At 36.6% G+C, this 24,478-nt stretch overlaps 1 protein-coding gene across 1 annotated transcript in view; it reads left to right on the forward strand.

The window, feature by feature from the left end:
• Nucleotides 1–1,664: 1,664 nt before the first annotated feature.
• Nucleotides 1,665–24,478, forward strand: part of SLC15A5 (solute carrier family 15 member 5) — a 139,665-nt gene continuing 116,851 nt past the window's right edge. Inside the window, 2 exon segments of the mRNA XM_020994227.2 lie at nt 1,665–2,022; nt 12,928–13,150. Coding sequence (XP_020849886.1) covers nt 1,665–2,022; nt 12,928–13,150 — 581 coding nt within the window.

Raw genomic sequence — 24,478 nt, forward strand, 5'->3', positions numbered from 1 at the left:
GACAAAATCAATTCTATTTCTCTCTCCCTTGCCTAAATACTCACTGTCATGCTTCTCCCATTCTGATTCCAAGATTTCCTCAAATGAACATACTTTCTTAAAATACAATTCTACACTTACCACAAATCTTTTTCTATCTTTTTTCTTTTAAATAAGGCATACCCATCCAGAGTTATAGTCTGCTCATGAGTATCATTTCACCACTTTTCAGTAATACATACTGGGCCATATTAGCCCCGTTGCTTTAGGACTTCTCGTTTTTCTTATCTGATGCCTAAACTTTGGTAATTTGTGTATAGAAACTTGAAGCCATGAATTTTATTTTGGGCTACTATTTCATATTTTAAGTTTTTGTCAAAGTGTGCCTATAAGTCTTTTGTGTTTTAAGCATTTATTTGTAATAAATAGCTGTGTTATGCCTGATTTACTTTGTATGTTGAGTATCTTTTTTGAAGAAACCCTGTTAATCCCTTTTAGGGAGATTGTAGTCATGTGTCATGTCTACATTTTGCTTTGGACTTCTTCCTCTGAGAGTTTTAATTTGGGAGTCCAAGTATGTTGAGTCATGTAGTGCAACGAAAAGCTTTTTAAAAATCTTTTCTTTAGGGATCAGGATCCCCTTGGGATTGAACCCCATCAGCTTGAGCCCAAAGCCAGAGTCTCTTACTGGAAGAGGGCACCCTATGACCCATTGGCTGAAGATTTTATACCACAATGCATTAAAGTCATGACTCTAACCAAATCCCTTGGCTCCAAATCCAGTGTTCTTTCTACTATATAAAGCTGGCTCCATATAGTTCCTATCTAGCTACTAAGTCTACAAGCCACTCTCCTTCTAATAGACTCATAGTTTTACCTTGAAATCTGAAGTATTTTCTTCTTACCGCTGTTTGGTTTCATTCATAAACTCTTACCTTCCAAAACTGCATGTCATTATCCACTCACTTAGATAACCAAAGATCCAATAAGCCCTTATCCAAAAGTATCTTTGTTTCTTTATTCCTGACCACTAGTTTATAATAACATTCAAACATTACCTTTTGTTTAATATTTTTCTGTTTCATTAATGAACTCAAATTACTCTATTATAAACCCAGGTAGTCACCTGAAAGTACTAGCATTTTTGTTACCTAATTAACTTTCTTATCTGAATTTCAACCAAAAATAAAAAGAAATGTAATAATGATAAGATATCACACTCTCCAAAACAAATTTTCTTTATTTCTTTGTACTGTTCTGGCTTTTTTAATTAAAGCATCAGAAATTATTAGACTCAAATTATTTCTTGATCTACTATTCAAATTCTCCTGAAATATTGCTTCACCTGCCTCACAATTTAAACCTTTATCAGTGTAAAGCAGATGAGTTCCCACACATATTCAATGGGATTCATGTAATTCAATATAATTTAGGGAAGGAGGAGAAGAGTATAAATAAACTAATTAAACAAACAAATCAGATTTGGACACAGCTGTGTGACAATAGAAGTTTAAATACTTGTGTATATTGTGCTCTCAGATCCCCAAAATGAATAACATTAATGTGCAAAGAATATTACAAAATTGTAGCATGGAGCTGTGAAATTCAAAGCAAAGATCTTATTTCATTAGAGGGCGGAGGAAAAAAACAAGTTTAAACCACTTATTTGTTCAAGGTGGTTAGTCATGCCTGTTGCAAACTTTAAAAAACTTCAAGAGAAACTCCTTCTAAGCCACCAAAAAGATGGGAAGAGGAAAAGGAATGGCAGTGATTTCCCTGTATCACAGACCAAGAAAAAACTTCAGGCTCGAATCTGTTTGCTGCTGGTGGAGTTGTGCGAAAGGTTTACTTTTTTTGCCATCGTCTGTAATATGATTATTTTTTGCACTGTAAAGCTAGGCTACCACAACTACCAGGCAGTCATTGTGAACCTCAGTTTCATTGGGACTTCCATGCTCACACCTGTGTTTGTGGGATGGCTGGCTGACACCTGTCTAGAGAGGACCAGACTGGCATATGTTTGCTCAGTTCTACATTTTGTGGGTTAGTGGCATCTCTTTGTATTTCTTAAGATTTGATTTATAGTTTAAGATGATTTTTTGCTTACGTTGCTACCTGGCTCTCAGCCTGAATTAGGCTGTTTGGAGAAAATATTTTTCTTATCCTCTGTGTGCATAAGTATTTAGGAGAAAGTTGGTGAAGGATTGTGTTTATTTTTAATGAGTTGTGAAATGTTTGCATTTATTTGCACGGATATTGCACAAATGCGGTTAACATAGGCATTACATAATGGCAGTGCACTATGATTCTCTGTAAAGCTTAAGATTCAAAAACCTTACATCTCTGTTTCAATAACTTTATGTCTGTGATAATGGGTGTTTAGTGTCTATGCAAAAAATACAAGGAGATCTTTCATTTTATGGTGGTTTTCATAAAAAGAATTTCCACCCAATGAGCTATTAAACAATGAACAATGCATATGAAATAATACTTTGTGAAATATGGACAAGTGGAAATGTGGAGAAATTAAAAGTTACCCATGAAAATACCCATTTTTACTATCCAAAACATGCCTCATGTGGTATGAAAACTGGTAGAGGATGGAAAGAGTCCATAATAGCTCCTGACTTCTTTGGTGTGTCTGCAGCTATGAGAAATGAGGACTTTAGTTATGGGAAAATATTGTTCAAGATTAATATGATCTGCTGAGACATAGTTTTTTTGGTGGATGTAGGTGGAGAGAAGCTAGCACAAACTGATTTTTTTAAGCTCAGTGAATATCTTTGATCTATTCTGTCATTTGGGGCTCAATTGGATACAATAATTTTCATTCAATAAGCACTTATTGAAATGGCACTGAGAACAATTTATGAAAATAGCCAGACCATACCGAATGGTAATAGAGGAAGTCTGTTTTGGAAGCTATAATTATCATAAAGATGTTGAGGAATCAAGTTAAAATTATTTTATTACCATCCCTCAAGAAAGGTGAGCAAGAGAATATCAATTACCAACGTCTATATCACCTTTCCCATTTATATATTTTTTATAAGATACACTCATATCAAAGGCATCCCTAATGAGAATATTAAAAGAGAATGGACAAGTTTTTGCAAGCAATATTCTTCAGTAAACTATACTTTTACCACTATACAATTAATTGGAAGATGTACAGGATTTTTTTCATCCCACTGTTCTTATAATTTCTTGGCTATAAATAGGTATGTGATTCAATTAAAGTAAAACTTTTTATTAAATTTATTTATTATAAATATTTATTTCTATCTCTCCTCCCAAGGTCCCCACATTTTTTTCTTTTGCTTTTTTAACTCAATTATATTTTATTTTCAGTTCTGAATTCTTTCCCTCTAATCTCTGCCTACCTCTCCCCTATTAGTAAAGCAGAATAACAAAACCCATTACAAATTTGTGTACAAATATCTATAGCATCTATGTCCCCCCCCAAAAAAAAGTTTCACTCTACACTCTGAGTCCATCACCTCTTTATCTGAAGGTGGAGAGCATGTTTAACCATGAGTACTTTGAAAATGTAACTATATTTTCTGTTTTTTTTTCATTTTGTAATTACATTTTTTAGTTCTGTTGTGTTGATCAGAGCTCCTTACTCTTTCAAAGTTATTTGTCTTTACAGTATTGTTACTATTGTATGTATTGTTATACTGGTTTTGCTCACTTCATTTTTCATCAGTTTCACAAAAGTCTTCCCAGGATTTTATAAAACCACTCCCTTCAAATTTCCTATATAATCATAACATTTTATCAATGAATATACGATAATTTGTTCAGCCAATTGTTCCCCAATTGATGTGGCCCCCTCAGTTTTCAATATTTGCCACAATGAAAAGAGCTGCTATAAATATTTTTGTACACATTTACTATTTTAAAACATATCTACTTTCCTTTTTCTTTGATCTCTACTAGAATGTAGACTAGTAGTGGTATCATTCGGTCAATAGGAATGCATAGTTTAATAGCTTTTGGGGCACAGTTCCAAACTGGTTTCCAAAATGGCCAGACCAGTTCATAGCTCCCACAACACTGCATTAATATAGCTGCTTTTTTCCTACAGTTCCTCCAGCATTTTTTCATTTTTCTTACATGTCAATTTTAAGCAATTAAAGCAATAAAAGAAAGAAACAAAAGAACTTTTCATACAAATATGAATAGTTCCACCAAACAAATTCCCACACTGGCTAAGTACAAAAAAGTATGTCTCTCTCTATTTTAAGTCTTTCTGGCAGGAGATAGGCTCTACATTTCATCTTCAGTATTCTGGACTTGTATTTTTTTTTTCATTTCATTGATCAGAGTTCTAAAGTCGTTCAAAGTTGTGTTTTTCTTCCCAGTGTTGCCATTGTATAAAGTGTTCTCCTAGTTCTACTAATTTCACTTTGCATCTGTTCATAGAGGTCTTACCAGTTGATTCTTAAATTATCGTTTTCTTATAGCATAATAATATACCACAATTTATTTGGCTATTTCTCATTAGCAGGACACTCTCTTAGTTTCCATTTGGGGCTACTAAAAAAACTCTAGCTATTTTTCTAAAAATAGATCTTTTTTTCCTTTGTTTTCTTTGGTATATAGGCCTAATAACAGAACAAAGCTTAAAGACACTCTTTCAACAATATATTTTTGTACATGTCAAAATTACTCAAGATTCCATGAAATATATAACAACCAGGATGACTTTGTTTGACTTGTTGAACAACATGCTGATTATGAATATCAATCAAAGCATGATATAGACAGCCACAAGCTCGCCAAAGGTATTTACCACTGAAATGGAGGAGATCCAGTAAAAAGTTCAAATTGAATGAGAATTTCCTATAGATGGTAAAGTCTAAAGTATGGTCCTATATATAGGTGACATCATGCTGAAACATTTCAGAAGCCCCTAAATGAAATATGTAACAATGAAAAAAAATTGGTCTAATTATCCGGGCAGGATAGTGAATGAAAAAATGCCTATTGTTAAGACTACGATACGTACTTGGATGGATAATTATAAGTGAGTCACATGGACAACTGACAAGTTAGTCAATCAATAAATATTTGTTAAGCACTTACTAAAGGCCAGATACCTTGCTCAGGATAAAAAGAAACGGGGTGAAATAGTGCCTGCTCTCAAGGAGCTCACAGTTTAGTGGAGGAGACAGCAAGCAAAAAAAAAAAAATGTGTACAAAATATCTTGAGAATATTCTCAGAGGGGAAAAAAATTAAGATTAAGGAGAACTGGGAGAAACTTATTTCAGAAGGCAAAATTTTAGAGGAGACTTGAAGGAAGTCAGGGAAACCAGGTGGCAAGGATGAGGAGGGAGTGCATTCCAGACGTAGAAGTGAAAATACACCATCAGGAAATAGAGTGTCATGTGCCAGGAAAAACAAAGAGGCCAGGGTTACTGGATCATAGAATATGTAGAAAGGAGTAGGGTATAAGAAAACTGGAAAAGTAGGAAAGGGACAATATTATGAAAGGCTTTTAAAAAACACACAGAGGATCATAGATTTTCTTCCAGAAATAATAGGGAGCCACTGGAGTTCATGGAATGGGGGAGAGTGGAGGTGGGAGGGGAGGTGTGTTAGACAAAGACTTAAAAAGAAAACTAATTAAGGGTTTGAATTGAGCAGGAAGAGGGTAATGGACTGGACTGCATTTAGGAAATGTCAAAATTCTTTAATAATTCCAAATTTCTCCTAAAAATAGAGGCCCCACATTCTCTATCAATATTCTACCAGTGGGGAGCATGGCTCTGAGTTGCAGAAAAGCTGTTGTTTAAGAAGAATTGCAATAGTCTAGCTCATTGATAAAGACGCAGTGATTGAGAGTAGGCCACAAAACATTACAAACCAGGAATTGCAAAACAGAAGTGGAGTAAAGGATGTTATCAAATAAATTAATGAAAAAGGTACATTGGAAACTTGGTGAAAGTGAAGGGGGACAATCTATAGTCTTCAGTGTTATTTGAAAAATGTCAAGAGAAATCAAGGAAGGTTCCTGTTTGTTGAGTAGGCCTCCTATGAATATCCACATTCAGTGCAATCACACACATGTGAATATGTGATTTTTAAGCATTTATTGACCTCTTGTTGTGCTTTATCACTTTTCTGAAAATGTTGAGGTATAAAATAGATCCCTTGATATTGCTGACATGTAACAGAGAAGACAACATACCATACATGCTTGGAATAGCTAGAGAATCAAAGCCAGTGCATAACACATCTAGCCCAACCACTATATAAAGATGAAAAGTAATCAGAACATAACTGGGATACTCAAGGCACACTACTTGTGTGGAGTGGATCTGATACCAGATTGAGAAAGAACATCCATGTACAGTGAAGAATGAGTCAGTGGTGACAGAAGTCAGGACTATGTCATGCTGAAGTTGAAAATAACATTAATAACAAATGACATTTGGGAGCCAAGATTATGGAGTACAGGCAGCAATTCAACTGAACTATCCCTCCAAACAACTTTACAAGGATGCCTCAAATCAAATTCTGAAGTGGCAGAGCAACAAAAGATTAGGGTAAGACATTTTTCTAGTCCAAGACAACTTAGAAGATTAGCCACGAGAAGTCTATAACACTGGGATGGGAGTTGGCCCAGAGCGCAGCACATGCCATGGCAACACCAGCAGTAGGCCTTGGAGGCAGCTGCAATAGGGGCAGCCTCAGGAGCTTTCAGCCCATGGATAGCAAAGGGGTCAGACAACTGATCAGAAAGAGATTACAGGGGACCCATTACTTGCAGTAGGTGCAGAACCTGGTTATATTACCCATATGCGGCTCTGGTCATAGTTCTATGGCAAAGAGCAGCACTAGCACTTGCAGGCAGAGAGGCAGGGTCCCTGGTCATAGTTCCAGGGTGGAGAAGAATGTTTGTGCTGGGTCACAGGAGAATCCTTGGTCTCAGTTGCAAGGAAGAAAGGAGAACTAGTACTTATGGATGCAGGAGAACACAGGACCTAGTCACAGTTCCAGGGCCAAAAGGAGCCATAGAACTTGCAGCTGCAAGGGAGCAAGGTCCTTTTCAGGGTAAAGACCAGAACACAGGCCAGGAGAGCAGTGACCACATCCCTCCTTGGATCATACCACCTTGGAAGCACTAAAAACTTACAGATCCCCAGAATTAGCTCTAAAAACAGCAGCACAAAAACCTTGATTATATTATTGTCTGGAAAGAAAGTTTTTATTATTTATACTTTCAAATTTTGGGGGATATATGATCAATATTTATGAAAATATACTTCATGTAGTGAAATATATATTCTTTAATAACTCATCAGAAATTGCCAGTCATTCAATTCTACTTTCCCCTCCATTCATTTCTATATTTTCCTTCTTGTAACTCTTTCTGTTAGATTTACTCAGCTCAGTAAGAGAAATATTCAATTCTCTTACATTTATTGTATTATCCTCAATGACCTTTTGTTATTCCTTTAAGATTTCATAGAGGTATCATTTAGTACATATGTATTTGTACATGTTAGGCTTTTTCATTGCCTATGTTGCCTTTTAAATGTTATGAAGTTTCCCTGTTAATCTTTTCTGACATTATCAGTTTTTACTGTTGCCTTGATTAAAATCATAATCTCAATTCTGGTTATTTAAAATGCCCTAAAGCTTAATAGATTTTTTGATGAGTTCCTCATTTTCTTTCTTTATATGCCTCTGTTGGAATTTTTATATATATATGCACACACACACACACATACATATACATATATGCAAATACATGCATATATACACACATTCATATGCAACAGATTGTTGGCCTTTGGTTTATTATCTATTCACTTTCTTTTAATTAAAAACTTTAATCCATTGCTATCTAGAGTTATAATCTGTATTTTCTTCTATTATAGTAAATACTGTATTTTTTTCTTCCTTATCCACCACTTTAAAATCATAATTTAGTTACTCTGATTTTGTATACACTAATCTGATACTAGCCTTCTCACTCAAATCTCCAATTCTACCACTGTAGTAAATATCCCTTTCTGAAAGCAAATTGTCCAGCTGATTAATCAATATCATTTGATTATCATGGAGAAAACACATGGGTGGGGCTCATAAGCTAAAGCATTAGAATCAATCCCTCAGGGCTACCCTTAGGTATTCAGGTCCTTGTTCTAGGAATTAGACATGGGAGTGCACATGGTGATTGGGAGAGAAAGATCAGAGCCTATAACAGCTACATAGGTGATTAAACAGAGACTAATTTCTTGCTCAAAGTAGCATAACTAGTAACTACAAACCCAGATCTTCTAACTACCAGTTCATTGCTTTCTCTACTACACTATACTGCCTACTTTGCAGCATGTAGCCAACAATGATGTACAGATGAGAATCGGCAAAAAATATCACGAACATATATGATCAACAAATGGAATTAGTGGATTATGTAGATAGAGCAAGAGACAGTAGACTCACTATCTCTAAGATAATAAAAGATTATAAGGAAAGCCTCAAACAGGCTAGATACAGCTTTCACGTAGGACTTATAAGAAAATATGAAGAATTTAAAGCATAATTTAAATTGCAGCTAAATCTTTATTCAGGAAGATTTTTTTGTTTGTTTTAGGACCTTCTGTTGTTTGTTTTGCAGAAAAGTTTTGCTGGTCAGATAAGAAGGTACAGAGGCATTGCAATTTATAATATTAGAGGAAGTACATTAAAATCACAGATTGATTAAAGCATCAAATTTTAAGAAAATATTTGTTAAATACATGCTAATTATTACTTTCTAACAAGGTAAGGTATTTTAGGGACATTCAGTATGTTCATTTAGAGAACACTTGGTAAATGATAAGGCCCTAAGTGGCAATAATTAGCTCAAAATTCACCAGACCATATCACTCATTCACTGTTTCTAGATAGGCCTGTTACTATTCCTCAGCTTCCATTAGGACTATTGTCTGTCCTCCTAAAAAATATTACACACATTCCTCTACCTGCCTTTGGAATATCTCCTTAAGTTGGATGAAGCCTGAAACTTATACGGTCTCTACCAGTATTGTCAGCTGAGAGGAATGAGTCAAAAGAAATAGGTAAAACAAATACCACTTCTATCTAATCCTACAAGTGCACTTTTCACTCTGGTTGAAAGAGGAGTGGTAATGATAGCCACACAATGTGCATTTATTCTATGTTTATTACATGACTGGCACTGTGCTATGTATCAGGGTGATTATATGGAGTCATATGATGTGTTTTCTGCCCTCAAGGAGCTTACAATCTAGCTGCAGGGACAAATTAACATGTATGAAACTAAGAGAAACCAAGTGTTAAATTGTGTAGTCCTGACTCTAAGTGTTATGGAAGCACAGAGAAGGAAGTGATTATTGTGGATTGGAACAAAGAAACAAAATATAGGCCCTTTGAAGAACAAATGGGAAGGATAGCCCACCTCTGATGCTACCTTCATGCTTATATTACATTGCGTTATTCAAGTCATCTCATAAAACTCTCTTCCAATACAATATGGGTCAATATCTAATACTGAGTTCCAGCATATGAGAAAAGATCATCTTTCAGGTGAAGGATCACCTATTAAGGAGGACTCTAGCAAGAATCTTGCCAGTAATGGCTAAGAGAGAGACCCCCCCCCCATGATTGTCACAGATCAATGTATTTCCTTTACCTTCATAGAGATGAACAATGGAGGCATCCTTGATCTCCTGGGGGAATAACCTCCTCTTGCCATATAACCTAGAAAATTTCAGTCAGCTTTTGTATAAGCAATGAATCTTCTCCCCAACTTATAACTCTCAGGTGGAATAGAATCTGCACTAGGTGCTTTGCCACAGGAAAGGAACCTAATAGCATTCAAAGCCTCTTCTTCAGTTGGAATCTCAGCAAGAAAGGGATTGACATCAGCCTGAGACAGTCAGTGGTTTCAGCATTGATTGATGACAGTCTATTGAAAACACTATGAAAGTGTTCAGTCCTTCTCCCTAGGATCATGTCCTTATCACTAATCAATGTGGTTCTATCAACACTGAGTAATTGAGATGCACCATAGGTCTTTGGCCCATAAATAGCCTTCAAACATTATAACAGCACTTTGGATGTTACTATCAGCATAAACTGAATTTCATCTGCCTTTTTACTGAGCCAAGAATTCTGTATCTCTCTAAGCTTAGCTCACACTTTACTTTTGATGGAATTAAATGCTTTCTTCTTAGAGATAGATGAACTATTCTGCTGGCAAACCCTGTGGAGTTCTCATTTTTCATTTAGCAGATTCTGAATTTTCCCATCATTTTCATCAAACCAATCTTGATGTTTGTAAGTGTTCTGACCCAGCTGAGCAAATTCAATGCTATACACCAAATCTCTGAAAGCTGCCTACTCCTTTTCTGCTCCACTGTTGCCAACCACGTGTTGGCTCAATTTTCCCTCCAAGTTAGCAACAAATTGTTCCTGCTCAGAGAAGTGCTCTAGTATGTTGACATTAATCCTTCTGGTAGTCATTTTGACTCAGAGTCGCCACTTTTGTCTAATGCAAATATTTAGCTTGGAGAACACAAGTTTATGATCAGTCCAGCACTCCGCTCCACACATTGCCCTCATCATTCTTACCTTCTATCCATCTCCTTACAATCACATAGTCTATTAAATGTCAATGTTTGCTGCGAGGGTGTATCTACAAAGTTTTATTGCATTTAGGCAAACAGAAAACAGTGTTAGTGATGAGAAGGTCATGAGATACGCAAATCTTCAGTAGTAAGAGACCATTGCTATTGCTGTTTCCGAGTCCATTCCTCCCTAGGACTCCCTGCCAAATCTGGTAGCCTGAGCCTACTGTAGCATTAAAGTCACCCAGAAATATAAGCTTGTCCTCTTTTGGTTGATGATAAGGGTCTCCAGTTCTTCATAAATTTTTTCTTTGAGGGGCAGCTAGGTGGTGCAGTGGATAGAGCACCGGCCCTGAAGTCAGGAGGACCTGAGTTCAACTCCAGTCTCAGACTAAAACACTTGACACTTACTAGCTGTGTGACCCGGGGCAAGTCACTTAACCCCAATTGCCTAAAAAAATTAAAATAAATAAATAAAAGAATTTTTCTTTGACCTCATAAGGGTTTGTCATGGGAGCAAAGGCACAGATGATAGTGACATGACATTTTCCTGCAAGTGGCAATCACATTGTCATAAGCCTGGTATTTACTCCTTTTGGGAGGCATACAAGCTTGTCGACCAGATTAGTTTTGATTGCAAAATGTACACCAGCTTCATGGAATTGCCCTTTGCTGCAGTCACTCCAGACAAACACGTATCCAGCTCCAACTTCAGTAAACTGACCTTTATTTACCAGCCTTGTTTCACTCAGGGCTGCTATTTGGATGCAATACCTGCTAAGTTTTCTTTCAACAAGAGCTGTTCATTTTTCAGGTCTACTAGATTTTGTGTTATCTATAAGTGTGCACACATTCTATATACTGATGGTGAATGGAATCATCTTTGCATTTTTGCACATTTTTTGTGTGTGTTTCAATCACAGGGTAATATCCTCACCTGCCACAGTAATCAGGCCAGGGTTAGGTAAGCAGACAATTTTTAGGCCCCCTTTTCTAGCTTTCCTCACACCAGGAGGTGAGCAGTGTGATCCTTAAAAGGCTGCTCAGATACCCAGGGGGCTGCTGGATCCCTCTGCTGTTTCCAGCAAGAAAATGACCCTATTGCCTGAGCCATCTGTGTGCAGAGTCATGACTACAGCTCCCAGTGTATCAGCACCTGCTGCTTTGCCACTTGCCTACTGCCCCAGGACTTTGAGATAGGTAAAAATGGTAAAATGGTGTGGATGATGTCTTTTGTTTTGTGCATAAATTATATTTAAGTGAAACAGAGTTGCATGGAGTTGTCTGCTCCTCTTTCTCCTCCCGAGTCATCACAGTCCAGTGGGAGGGCAGAATCAGGATGACTAGTGATGGCTCAAGATGAAGTGGATGACCTTTGTGTCTTCAACATCTAACCAAGCTCTAAGCACTTTACAATGCCCATTTCAACTACCTTCATGGCCATTGGAACAAATTGTTCTCATCCAACCATTCTACCAGGGGAAGTCTTCACATGCTTTGGGTAGACACCTCCCCTAACTCACTGGTGGGTATGAAACGACTTGCTTATCTAACCCTCAACCTGGTTTAGCCTGTCTGCTGAAACAATTTCCTGGGGTATGGCCACTGTGCATGCTACAGCTCCTTGAAGCTACTGGTGAGAGTTAGGTGGAACAGGTGGACACCAGAGTTGGAAAACAACCCCGAAAAGGGCTCAACAGCCCTCACAACAGAGGTATTAGTCTTCCCTGAACACACCCTACACCACATTATAAAGGAGAGCATTGGTGAAGAGTAAAAATTATAAATTCCATTATTTTAAATTAATTTTTCTTACATAAATAAAACCTATGTAGCCAAGAACAGAAGAAGTGCAGAGAGTTGGGGAAAAACATTTATAGGCAGACAGGATGTGATTGGGTTGGAATGCTGCTGTGGTGCTTGTGACCAACTTTGATAGACTTAGCTCTTCTCAGCAATACAATGATATAAGACAAGTCCAAAAGACTCATGATGGAAAATGCTTTCCACATCCAGAGAAAGAACTATTTTCCCTTTTTTTGTGTTTTTTCTTGGATTTTTCCCCTTTGTTCTGATTCTTCTTTCACAACATGACTAATATGGAAATACGTTTAATATGATTATACATATATAGCCTATATCAGATTGTTTGCTGTCTTGGGGAAGGGGGAGGGGAGAAAGGGAGGGAGGGAGAAAAAAATGGAAGTCAAAATCTTATAAAAATGAATGTTAAAAGCTAAAATTAATTTTTAAAAAGAAAGGGAATAAAACTTAGAACTTGTTTTACAACTTAATTGATTTTTCAAACCTTATTAATTTTATCTTTTGCTTTGTCCACAGGCACTGCTATACTACCTGTTGTTGCTTTTCCCTCAGAAGATTTCTATGTAGACTCTCACTATATGATTCACAGCCTACCTAAAAAGGAACAAAATATCCTGTTCTATTTAGGACTAATGGCAACCTGCCTTGGAACTGGAGGAATAAGAAACATTGTCTGTCCACTAAGTTCTTACAGACTTCAGGAACATGAACCTAAGAAACTAATGTCTTTTTTTACCTGGTAGGTAACTAAATGGTTTATAGCATAGAAGCTATTTGGCCAAATGTTATTATTTAATGTAAATTGAATTAAGGTTTTGAAATTTACAGTTGATGGAGAGCCTTTAATGCGATGTTCCCAAATTCATCTCAAATAGACAGTAATTGCCCTATAACTTTAATGAAACATCATTATTCTTCTATAAAATAGGCATGCACTATTTTAAATAGTGTTTCAACCTTTATTCAACAATAATGTATTCATCAGTAAACAAGGTATATAAAGAAAACGAATATTTAGATCACCATGTGACTTGGAGATCCACAAATGTCTCTGGGACTCTTAGTGACATCCAAGCACAATGTGGAATGTTTTGGGTTAATATGAATTATTCAAATATGGTTTAAACAGCCATTCCAGTGCACATTCTGTTATCAATAGTAGTAGTAATAGCACCAACAGCAGTAGTAGTAATAGCAGTAATAGTAGTAGGTAGTAGTAGTAGTAAAGATTTGAAAAATTTTTGCATATATTATCTCACACGGTTCTTACAACTCTATGAGAAAGATACTATTATGATCTCCACTTTACAAATAAGAAAACTGTTAGCCCCAGTTTCACATAGCTAGTAAGCCTCTAAGTTGCAATTTGAACTCACCTCTTTCAGACTCCAAGGGCAGTGTTCTCTGCAGTAGGCCCTTAGCCAGCAATATGTATGCATAGTGAATTAGACAAAATACCACCATGAACAGCAAATATATATATATATATATATATATATATATATATATGTATGTATGTATGTATATCATAAGCAATGAAAGCACATGATACAGCAAACACATTGTTTTTATACAACATACAAAAGTGGATGTTTCAATTACATACTAAACACACACATACACTACATGAGAAGCTGCTTCTCTGCTTTCTCCTAAAAGGTGACTACTGACCTTGGTCACTGGACTAATAGGCCTGGCACTTTGGCCAGAAACTCTTGGGTTCAGCATCCACAGACTTCCTTTCTTGTAGCTCTAATCTTCATCTGACTCAGACTGATCGTCACTCTGTACAAGTTCTTTAGGTTCCTTTTGTCACCTAGGTGTCTCCATAGGTAGAATATCATGTTAAAAAAAGGGGGGGGTTGTCCCTATATCCAGCCTTTACTTCTGACTATAAGATGACTAAGGACCCCTTTAGGGCCAGGATATACTTGCTTGACTTCTCTGATGGAACCAGTTAGTATTCATGTGCTTTCTTACCTAAGTAGGTACTTAAATAGTTATAGAACTCAGAAAGTCTCTCTGAAATTATTGAGATTTCTGAGCATGGTCTGCTTCTTAGAATCTACTTGGTGACTATCTTTTCCTTCTACTTACCAAGGAGTTCTTCTAACCCTCCAGTGATAGTTGTGATGGATTTATTGTCCTGATGGATCCCTTACCATTTTCTGGGGCTTTTTGACAGCTGTATTTCCCTGTTGTTTCAACTCCTTCACATGGATGGCTTTCCATCAGTCTGCCATGCAGCTCAAGATTCATTAGCAGAACTCTATCTTATTGGAGACAGACTCAAGTATCATACTATTGCTTTTCTCTGTCAGAGTTTTTCTGAGCTGAGACTACAACTAAGGCATCAATCCTTCTTTATCTGTCATTTAATTGAAAACATACTGGTTGTGATTCTCTCCATCTTTTCCATCTTCTAAAACCCCAGAGCACACAAGTAAATGGGCAGGTATGAACCTCACAAAAACATTATTAAGTACAGTGGAAAGCCTACAACATCATTCTTTGTAGCATTGTTTGCACATGCTAGCAATTTCACATGTTAACTCTACTTGGCTTCTTGCTAAGGTCTCAGGGTTCTCAAAATGTTTAGTAATGTAGAAGTGAAATATTCAAGCTGTGGAATTCCCTGAAGGTGGTAAAGTGTGGCTCTAGACTTCTTGATTCCTACCAAGGCCACTATTTCCTTAACGAGGTTGTTTATAAAGTCTCTGTCTTGGTCAGAGTGGATCCTGACAGGGAAACCACATATTTCTCCCACAACACCTTGACACTTTCACAAGTTTTCTGGCTCATCATTGAGGATTCTGTGCATATCAAGTAAACTGGTCTATTACCACTAAGATGTTGCTTATGTTTTCCCTATCTCGTCCCAGAAACAGAAAGCCAATGCAAACAGATTCCAAAGGTTTACTGGTACATAAACTTTCTAAGTATGCAGCACAAATTCGCAGCACTTTCCTTTAAACACATTAAGCACATCTCACATTTTGCTGCCATTTGGGGCCAGTAAAATTTGTTTCTTACCAGCCCAATTATCCTCTCTTGACCCACATTCCAAAGTTATAGTATATAGTACTATCATGGCCATAGGTTGAAGTGCCTTAGGTACCAGTAAGTGTTTTTTGGTTAAGAGGTATGAGATCAGTCAGTCTGGTTCAGCATTCTACTGCAGAGTTTTAACTTCTTCCATTGTGTCAAAATAAGGTGCTCTCTAGGGAATGAAACTTGAACTCTTAAGAATCAGTCTCTCAATACCAGCCATCCAGAGACAACTGAGGCAAAGGAGATTGTTTCAAAGAAACAAATTTCATAAACCCAGAGGGGCATACTCTCTGGTGGAACTCTAAGATTCTCAGCTATACTTTCATGTACAAAGGTCCATTTCCCTGAATCTCAAGGAGCACCTTCATTCCTTGTAGGAGTATCACCATAACTTAAGAGTCATGCAGTCCATGAGACAGCTCATTTACTTTCATATTAATCTTCCCTGACATATAGTGTGCACTAACTCATAGCAGCATCCAACTTAAGGCTACTCAAAATATGGCAGTTCACACTTGATAATGAATTCTATACATTGATTGTCTCAAATTTTCTCAGTGACAACCCATTTCAAATCAATCAGTCATTGAACATGCATTGAGGACTTATTATGTGCCAATCAAGAACTTTTATTTCTTTATTGTTATTGTTCTTCTGGTAAATTCAATTGGTGGCATTGCTCTTCCCTATTTCTCCTGCTCCTTTTCTGATTGCTCCTTCTTAATTTCTCTCTAAAATTCATGTCCAACTCCCTCTGTGTGTATGCACAGTCCAGGTCTCTGTCCTAGGACCTCTTCTCTTCTCTCTATGTAGTCTCTCTCCCCATGATCTCAACAACTCGGTAGAATGTACACTCTTAGAGGGAAAGGGCTCTTTCATTTTTCTATTCCCAGCACCAAAGACAATGCCTGGCATATAGAAGATACTTAATAAAGTTTTGTTATTAAATCAATCTGTTTCCATGGGTTCAATTACCAGCTTATTGATTGATGACTCCCAAATATACATATCTTTATTGAACTCTATTGTCCCATTACCAACTGTCTGTGAGACGTCTCCACCTAGATTTCCCATCTGGCTTTCTATTGTCTCTAAAATAAATATAGACTTCTGCTTGGCATTTAAAGTTTTGTGTCCAACATATCCATCCAGATTCCCCTCTCAATTCTGTGTTTCAGTCAGATTGGATTACTTACTGTTCTCTATACATGGCATTTCATATTACTTTTCCTTGGCTTTGTATGGACTACTCTCTTTCCTTGTCTCTACCTCTTTGGATCCTGAATTAAGTCTACATACATTTTTAACTTTCAAATCTTCTTTCATCACTATGGATAATATAAAGGGACTACCAGATTTAGTGATGTTGTCATTGACTAAATGTTCTTTCAGGTGGATTAAATATCTAATTTTGATAGAATAATTTGTTGAGAATAATTTCTAGAGCATCAGGAGTCATTTTGAGGTAGATTCTGTTTTTACTCCATGGGCACATTCTGTATCCCATTTATGTGGTGAGAACTCAGATTGTTAAACTGAGCTTCTCCCTGAAGTAAGCCTTCCCTTCTTCAAACAGTTGACAATTAACAAAGTCTAATCTGTCTAGATCTAGTCTTAAGTTGGAAAAATCAGTCTTTTTATAACGTTCTTTGCCACTACTTTCTTCCAGTTTCTTGGAAGCTGTTGCATAGGAACCATGGATTGTTAGGACATGACAGTATTAAGTCCCAGATCATAGCCTACACTGTTCTGCTAATACTTTGAAGAAGCTAGGGTTTGTTCCAATCAACCCTGACACACTTGAGATATTTGCTGGGACCAAATTCTCTAGAGCCAAGACAGACACTTTCTTGCTATTGCCACAAGACTCTTGAGAAAATTCAAATTCACATTAATGGTTTATGCATTATTCCATTTCTCAGATGACATCCTCTGAACCTTTCAATGTGCGTGACTAGAGATGTTCCTTATGTTGCTTCAAAAGTTCATGTATATAAAGGTACTTTGGGTACTATTTTAATGGGTATTAACCTTGAAGAAATCAATCTGGAGGACTTAGGGAGATTATGAAAGGCATTTTGTAGAAACTAAGATTCTAGCTGATACTTGACTTTGAGGCTGTCTCTCTATCTACTAAGCCATATTGTAATATATTTACCTTAAACTATGAAGGTATAATAAGCTTAAAATATCAATGTAAACATATAACAGTTATTAATGGAAGGCTATTAGCATAAGCCATTTAATCCCTGGAATTACTGGTTTAATATTATCAGTGTAAGCAATTTGCTCCTTAGAATCTTCAATATCTCTATGAATCTACATAAATGTAACCTGGGACCCAGGCACCTTTGCATTCATTATCAATTGTTTTGTCTAATCCTAATTTGTTATTGCATAAGTCCATGTTCCAGTGCATTCTTTCCATTCATACACCAGCAAGGAGCCAGGAATTTATTTTAAAAAATTGAAGAAGTCAGAATAACTCAGTAACTCATCAGAGCAAAATGGTCGAGAATCACCTTTAATCCCTCCTCCAATCTTCCTACACAATCTTCCACCCCTCAAAAACAATAATGGTATAACCACCTATGTCAATTGGGACGTAATAAACTGAGGGAAAATCATAGCAAGGGGCAGAAATTATTCTCCTTATGCTTGCACAGACAGCCATTCCCCTTCCTCTCCCAACTAGGTCATGGAGTTCTGTGGATGTATTTCAGGTGGAATTATTCACCTTGTGGCTCCAAGGTGATCAAGATTCTGTCAATACTCTTGGTTCTGGGGATGCAATTTCAAACTCATCCTACTGGTCCCTTCCCCCCCAACTCCAATTCTCCTTTCCTTCTTTACATCAGGAAGTATTAGTTCGCTCTCCCAGTTTATTCCTAGCCACCAGCAAGCAAGTCCCAAGACAGCTTCTCCCATATCCTCTAAAACTATCATGAATGCTTTTTCCCTTCAGTTCTCTTCTTAACATACCCACTCAGCTTTCCTGATCTAATCCCTACATCTTGGCCCAAGTCTCTCACAATTCTGAAGTCTTAGGGTTTCTCCCAGTGAAAACTAGTATTATTGCTTCAGTCATCATTGTCAGAAAATCTGAGCAGGAGTCCTCCATTCTGAGCAATTTGATGTGCATCTATTATATATAATTTTAAACTTGGTAACCCTACATATAAAATAAGTGAGAAATTTTAGAACAAATCTTGCCTTTGTGGATGTAGCTTTCCAAGTTAGACTCATTCTTTTCAATTATGTTAATATTACAAAGCACTCAAGCCTGTTTTGGATTAAATCCAAATGTCAAAGAATAATGCAGTTTTACTAGGGGTGTGAGGGACTATTCAGTTCCTTATAGCAGATTTGCCTCCTTGACCTACCCAAAGGAGAAAGAAAAATCCTTCTTTTTTTTTTTTCAACTCTATTTGGAGGTTTTAATCCTTAATTAGCAACATCATTTTGATTAAATAAGACTCTGGAGGATTAAGACTGGAGAGCAATCAGTTGTTCTGAAAGATAGCTCTGGAGAATTTATTATACTGTGGTCTTAGTCATTCAAAGTTGTGTTTAATCAAAGTGACATTTCTCAGTGTTGATTACAAAGGAGACATAATATGAATGAACTACTTCTTTAGGGAGTGGAAGGGGCTTTGGAAATAGGAGGGAGGGGAATGAGGTGAAAATGAATTTTTCCAGCTGTGTGGTATCCAGGCCATTCAATTACAACCATAGGATGAATAATTCAAATTTGGGTTTTTATTATTTCTTAATCTCATTATGGACTCTGAGAGTAGAATCCTGTGCTATTTTCTCATCATTAGATAGCATCCTGAAGTTGTATCACTTTGTAAGTTGATGTGAGGAATCAGTGTGATAGTTTATAGTGATGTGAGTCTCTGGAGGCCCAAAGATTCACATTTCCAAAACTTTGAAGTCAATATCCGTAGTTTCTTGAGTTCTTCACTAGTAAATGAAAAATAACTGAAGCTTTGGGACTCAGATACACATTAAAATAAAATTAATAACTTACACTCACTTACTGTGAAATGTAGTATGTGGGACTGATTTGGGGTACATTAACACAGGCCATAATGGTAACACTTAGGATACCCACAAGCGGTTGAGCAAATGATAATTTAATGAACTGAAAGAGTTAACCCAGCTTCTAAAATTACCCATTTTGTTCTTAGGAGGAATTTTTGCATTAGGAAAAACTAGCTCATTATTATTTAACACTATTAAAAAAAAAGTCATTTTGTGGCTGATCAATTAAGAGAAACTGTTGTCAGTTTCCTGTCAATAATCCAAGAAAGAAATGGGATAACTGGAGTGAATAGTTCTCTTCCTAATTGATCAGCCACAAAATGATTGTCTTTTAACAATGCTAAATAATAATAAGCCAAATTCCCTGCTGCAGAAACTTCTTAGAAAGAATAGAACCAGAACCAGAACCAAACAAGGAGAACTTTATCTTGGGCAAGTGCAAATGTGGAGGACAATAAGTTGGCATGTCTGGAAGTGATTCTAAAAATGGAGTCCCCAACATTCTAGGTTCCTGTACCCACTGAGACCTGAGGAAGACAGAATTAGACATTTTAACTCCTTGTGTTTTGATTTCTGACCTTGCCACTCAACTGAAACTATCTCCAGATTTATCACATCTTAATTGTGATACCAGTATCCATTTTCTCAGTAGTCTCTGCCCCTTTGAAACTGGGTATCACCCCCTCCTCCAGAATACTCTCTTCTCCTTCAGCTTTTGTGGCACTGATCTCCTCTAGCTCTCTTCCTATCTATCTAAACACTTTATCTCATTCTCCTCTGCTAAATCACAATTGGTGTTACTATGACTAGCCTGAATGATCCCCAAAAATTCTGTCCAAGTTCCTTTTTCTATCTTTAAAACCTCTCTGTGTGACCTCAATAGTTTCAATAGGCCTGGTTATAATTTCTTTGTAGATCACTCCTATATCTATATCTACATATGCAACTTTAGTTGTTTTCCTATAGTCCAATTTCACATCACCAATTGTGTATTAGACATTTCCAAATGGATGCGCCATAGTCATCCTAAACTCAGCATTCCAAAATGGAACTCATTATTTCACCACTCATATAACCAAATTACTCCCACTTTCAAACTGTCCTATTTCTGTTGAGAGAACCCAATTTTTACAATAATCAAGGTCCACAAACCTCAAGGTAATAAATTTTCTCTCTCTTTAACGCTCATATCTAAATCAACTGTGAAGTCCTCCCTCCAAGCTAATTAGTAGCCTCAATGTACACCTCTTCTGTACCAGACAGCTCAGTTTAAGGTAAGAATTTTGTATGTCTCACAGTTTCAATCTCTGATGTCAAGACTATGCCTGATAATTTTTCATGTAAGGTATAATCTCCTGACAAAAAATGTCAGGACCTCAGACTTTGAGGTCTTAATTCTGGAACTCCTTTCTCCTGTAGATAGTAGAAGGGTACAGAGATAAAGCCAAACTCAATAAGCAAGGTGATTATCTTCCCTATGCCAAGCAGTATCTCTGACTTTTCAAATGCTTAGAGCATCACTTACAAACATTACTTACTCTTTCTGCAAATCTCTTGGAATGAATATTTTATCAATCAACAACATTATTTAAAGTCCTACTATGTGTCAGGCACTGGAAACACAAATATAGGGTGTCCCAAAAAATTTTGTGCAGTAAGGACTTTTGGGACACTTTGTACAATAAAAGAAACAATCCTTACTTGCAAGGAGCTTAAACTCATTAGTCTTTTTCCCCCAGAGAAATGTTAGCTATTATGTTATTTTTTGCTCATATTGTAAAACTATTAGAAAATTTTTTATAAAAAGTCAACGAAATAGTCCATAAAGAATAACTATTTCTTGTGCTCTACAGCATTCCTATAAGCATTCTTTTGCTATTTCTGGGCACACAATAATGATCATTTAGGAGTAATGGAGACCCCATTGCATATTTATCCTGTTACTCACACTTACTTTCAATTTCTACATATGTCTTTTTAAAACTCTAAGATGACAAGTGACTTTTGAATTCCTTGACCACCCCATTCCCCCTTGCCTCACTGGAATTATTTCTTAATGTTTTTCCTTCAAACTTTCTATCCCTCTTGAGTTGATTTCCACTGTATAATTTATGTTCACAGAATCTACTTATCCTTTTCCTGAATGCTTTGAAATATGCTCTCCTAAATTTTAAGGTGAATGTCAGACTATTGTATGCCCATTCTGTTCTCTTTCATAAGCTCTAAGATGGTGTGGTTACTTCCCTCCAAAGTTCCCATTATTTGCTTCCCCAACAACCAGTTTGTCTTTGTTGGTAAACATCTGGTATAATAATTTCCAGGATGGTTTCTCTATCTTTTGAAGGATTAAAATTACCATTAAGATAAATCAATACATTTTTAGTTCTACTTTTGTCAGAGAGCTCTAGGAAATGTGATATAATTGAAGTCCCTCATCACTACCATATTGTGATTCAATGTCAAGCTTATCTATTTCTCAAACTTCTTATATGTTTCTTTTTTTCCTCTGTGTGTAGGCAATACTGCTTTTGTTTCTGCTTCTGTTGCTCCTCACCCAGATGCTCTCTACAATGATTCTCCTAAACCTGACTTTCCTCAGATATCTTGATAATTTACAATACTTCTCAGCCTTTCTATTTTGCCTATCCTGTGTCTTTTGAATGAGGTCTGCACTCACAGAGCCATATTCTAATCGTGGCTCTCATCCTGCCAAGTCAAAATAATGTCTGTGACATCAAATTTGCCTCCTTGCCTTAATATCATCTAGTTTTATCTTTAGAATAATATCCTTAGGCTTGCATTCTGAGCTGCATCCCGAAAATATCTTTCAACAAAAATAGCCCCACTGAAATTCTATTGGCATTCTATCCACACCAACAATGCTATATCCTCCCTTCTTAAAACCAAATACCTTCTTCCTTAGCCTTCTCACATCAAAAGGGTAGTGTGAACACAAGCCTGCAGGAAATTCCTTCAGAATTCTTCCCCAAACAAATACACCCATGAAAATTGAACCAAAATGGAAATAAAAAAAATAAAAAAGAGACAGAATACATTAAACTTCTCATTTGACTTGTTGCCTGATTTCCCTTCTTAGGAAAGGCTTTTAGGCTCTGGATGCTTGCAATAGTTTTTATTTTCATGAGGGGACTAACTATAGGACTTTAGAGTTCAAAGCTACTGAGACAGTCTGGGAAAAGGACAACAATTAAAAAAGCCCACAGCAATCACAAAGAAGGAAATAAAGAGAAGACAAGGAGAAAGGAGTGAAAGAGAAACAGCTGCAAGGTTTTCCAAATCAAAAATCATAAAATAAGGTTTAAAAATTCATTTCAACCTTTCATTCCCTAGACCAAACTCAATGATCCTCTTTCATTAAAGTGTAAACCTAATCCATTCCACTGAAAAATTTAGAAGGAAGGACTTTAAAGATTATAACCCCTCTCTTGCTGTAAATTTTAGCTACCGGAATATTTCATAAAGTAGAATTATGAGAGAAAAATGCTTATTCTAAAATGAGCAACAACTGTCAGATAGAAATAAAATGAATCGTTGCACATTTCTCTGACTCTCTAGACAATTTAATGTTACCACCTTGGCAAGTCACGAAGTGCCTTCTTAGAGTATTTCCCCACTATTGCTCACTTTTGAAGCAAGATATTCTGTTTTTTTAAATTGCACAGTAATACGTGGTGAGCATGGAAGTAGCCTACCTGTCTTTGTTACCCACTGATTTCTAATGATATCAGGAGAAAAATAACAACCTTCCTTTAAATATGTATTAAAGAATTCCAAAGATCATCATGGGTGGCCTGTTCCAACAAACAAACATACACAAAAAAATGACACACTCTTTTTCTCCACATTTCACACCAGCTACCCTGCTTTTGGACTTCTTTAGAACTCTAAAAAATGCTTTCCTTCCCCAGGAAATTCATCATTGGGAAATTTTATTGTCTTTCAGGATTGAATCTGCCTAGTACTTCCATCTCATTGATACCCCCTGCCCCTGTGATTGGACCTTCTGACTGGAGGACAGAGCCACAGGCTCCAGGGTCTCTCTTTAAGGAAGAGCTTTGTACAGTTATTCTCCATCATTTCCCACCAGCTACACTGATTTTGGACTTCTTTGGAATTCTCAATCACACCCTCCATACCAAGTACCTTTTCCTCTCCCACTCCCCCTCCCACTCACTTTTAAAAGCTTCCCTTTGTGTGTTGTTTTCTTCCATTAGATTATAAGCTCTTGAGGGCAAGGAATATCTTTCTTTTTATTTGTATTTGCATCCCCAATGCTTAGTACAGTGCTTGGAGTATAGCTAATGCTTAATAAATGTTTATTGACTGTTTGGCTTTAAAATTACTAATAATAACTTCAAGTAGGCAGGGGAAATAAGACTCAGAAAGGCTTGCTTACCAAAATAATTATTTTTTATCAGTTTTAGAATAGTGGATTTAATATAGAGCTTTGATTCAGGAAGACATATAGTCAGATTTCTCAGCAAATACCAATATAGCAAATATCAACCAATCCACATCCCCATCCCCACTAGAAAAAAAAAAGGATCTCTTCTACAATATGCCCCCAGAGTGATCATTCTGTCTTTTCTTGAAGACCTTCAGTGAGCAGACATCTGCTACTCCCTGCCTACTCATTTCACTTGAGGATATCTAACTTCCTCAGACATGTTACTGACATCAAGTGCACATTTGCCTCTTTGCAACTTCTACCAATGCATCCAGTCTGTCTTCTAGTTTTCCCCCTCTAAGACCAAAAAGATCTTAACAAATACTTGTTGATCTGACTTGACTACTTTTCAGTTACTTGAAGAGTCCTACTATATCCCTCTTCTTCCTCTTTTTTCTCCTCTTCCCTAATTATCCTAAGTTCCTTCAACTGATCTTAATTTACCATGGACACATGGTTCTTCACCATACTGGATGTCCTCTTTAAGATGGTTTCCAAATA

Source organism: Phascolarctos cinereus, unplaced genomic scaffold (genome assembly GCF_003287225.1).
Source record: "Phascolarctos cinereus isolate Bilbo 61053 unplaced genomic scaffold, phaCin_HiC Scaffold_1;HRSCAF=81, whole genome shotgun sequence".
NCBI classification, from domain to species: domain Eukaryota; kingdom Metazoa; phylum Chordata; class Mammalia; order Diprotodontia; family Phascolarctidae; genus Phascolarctos; species Phascolarctos cinereus.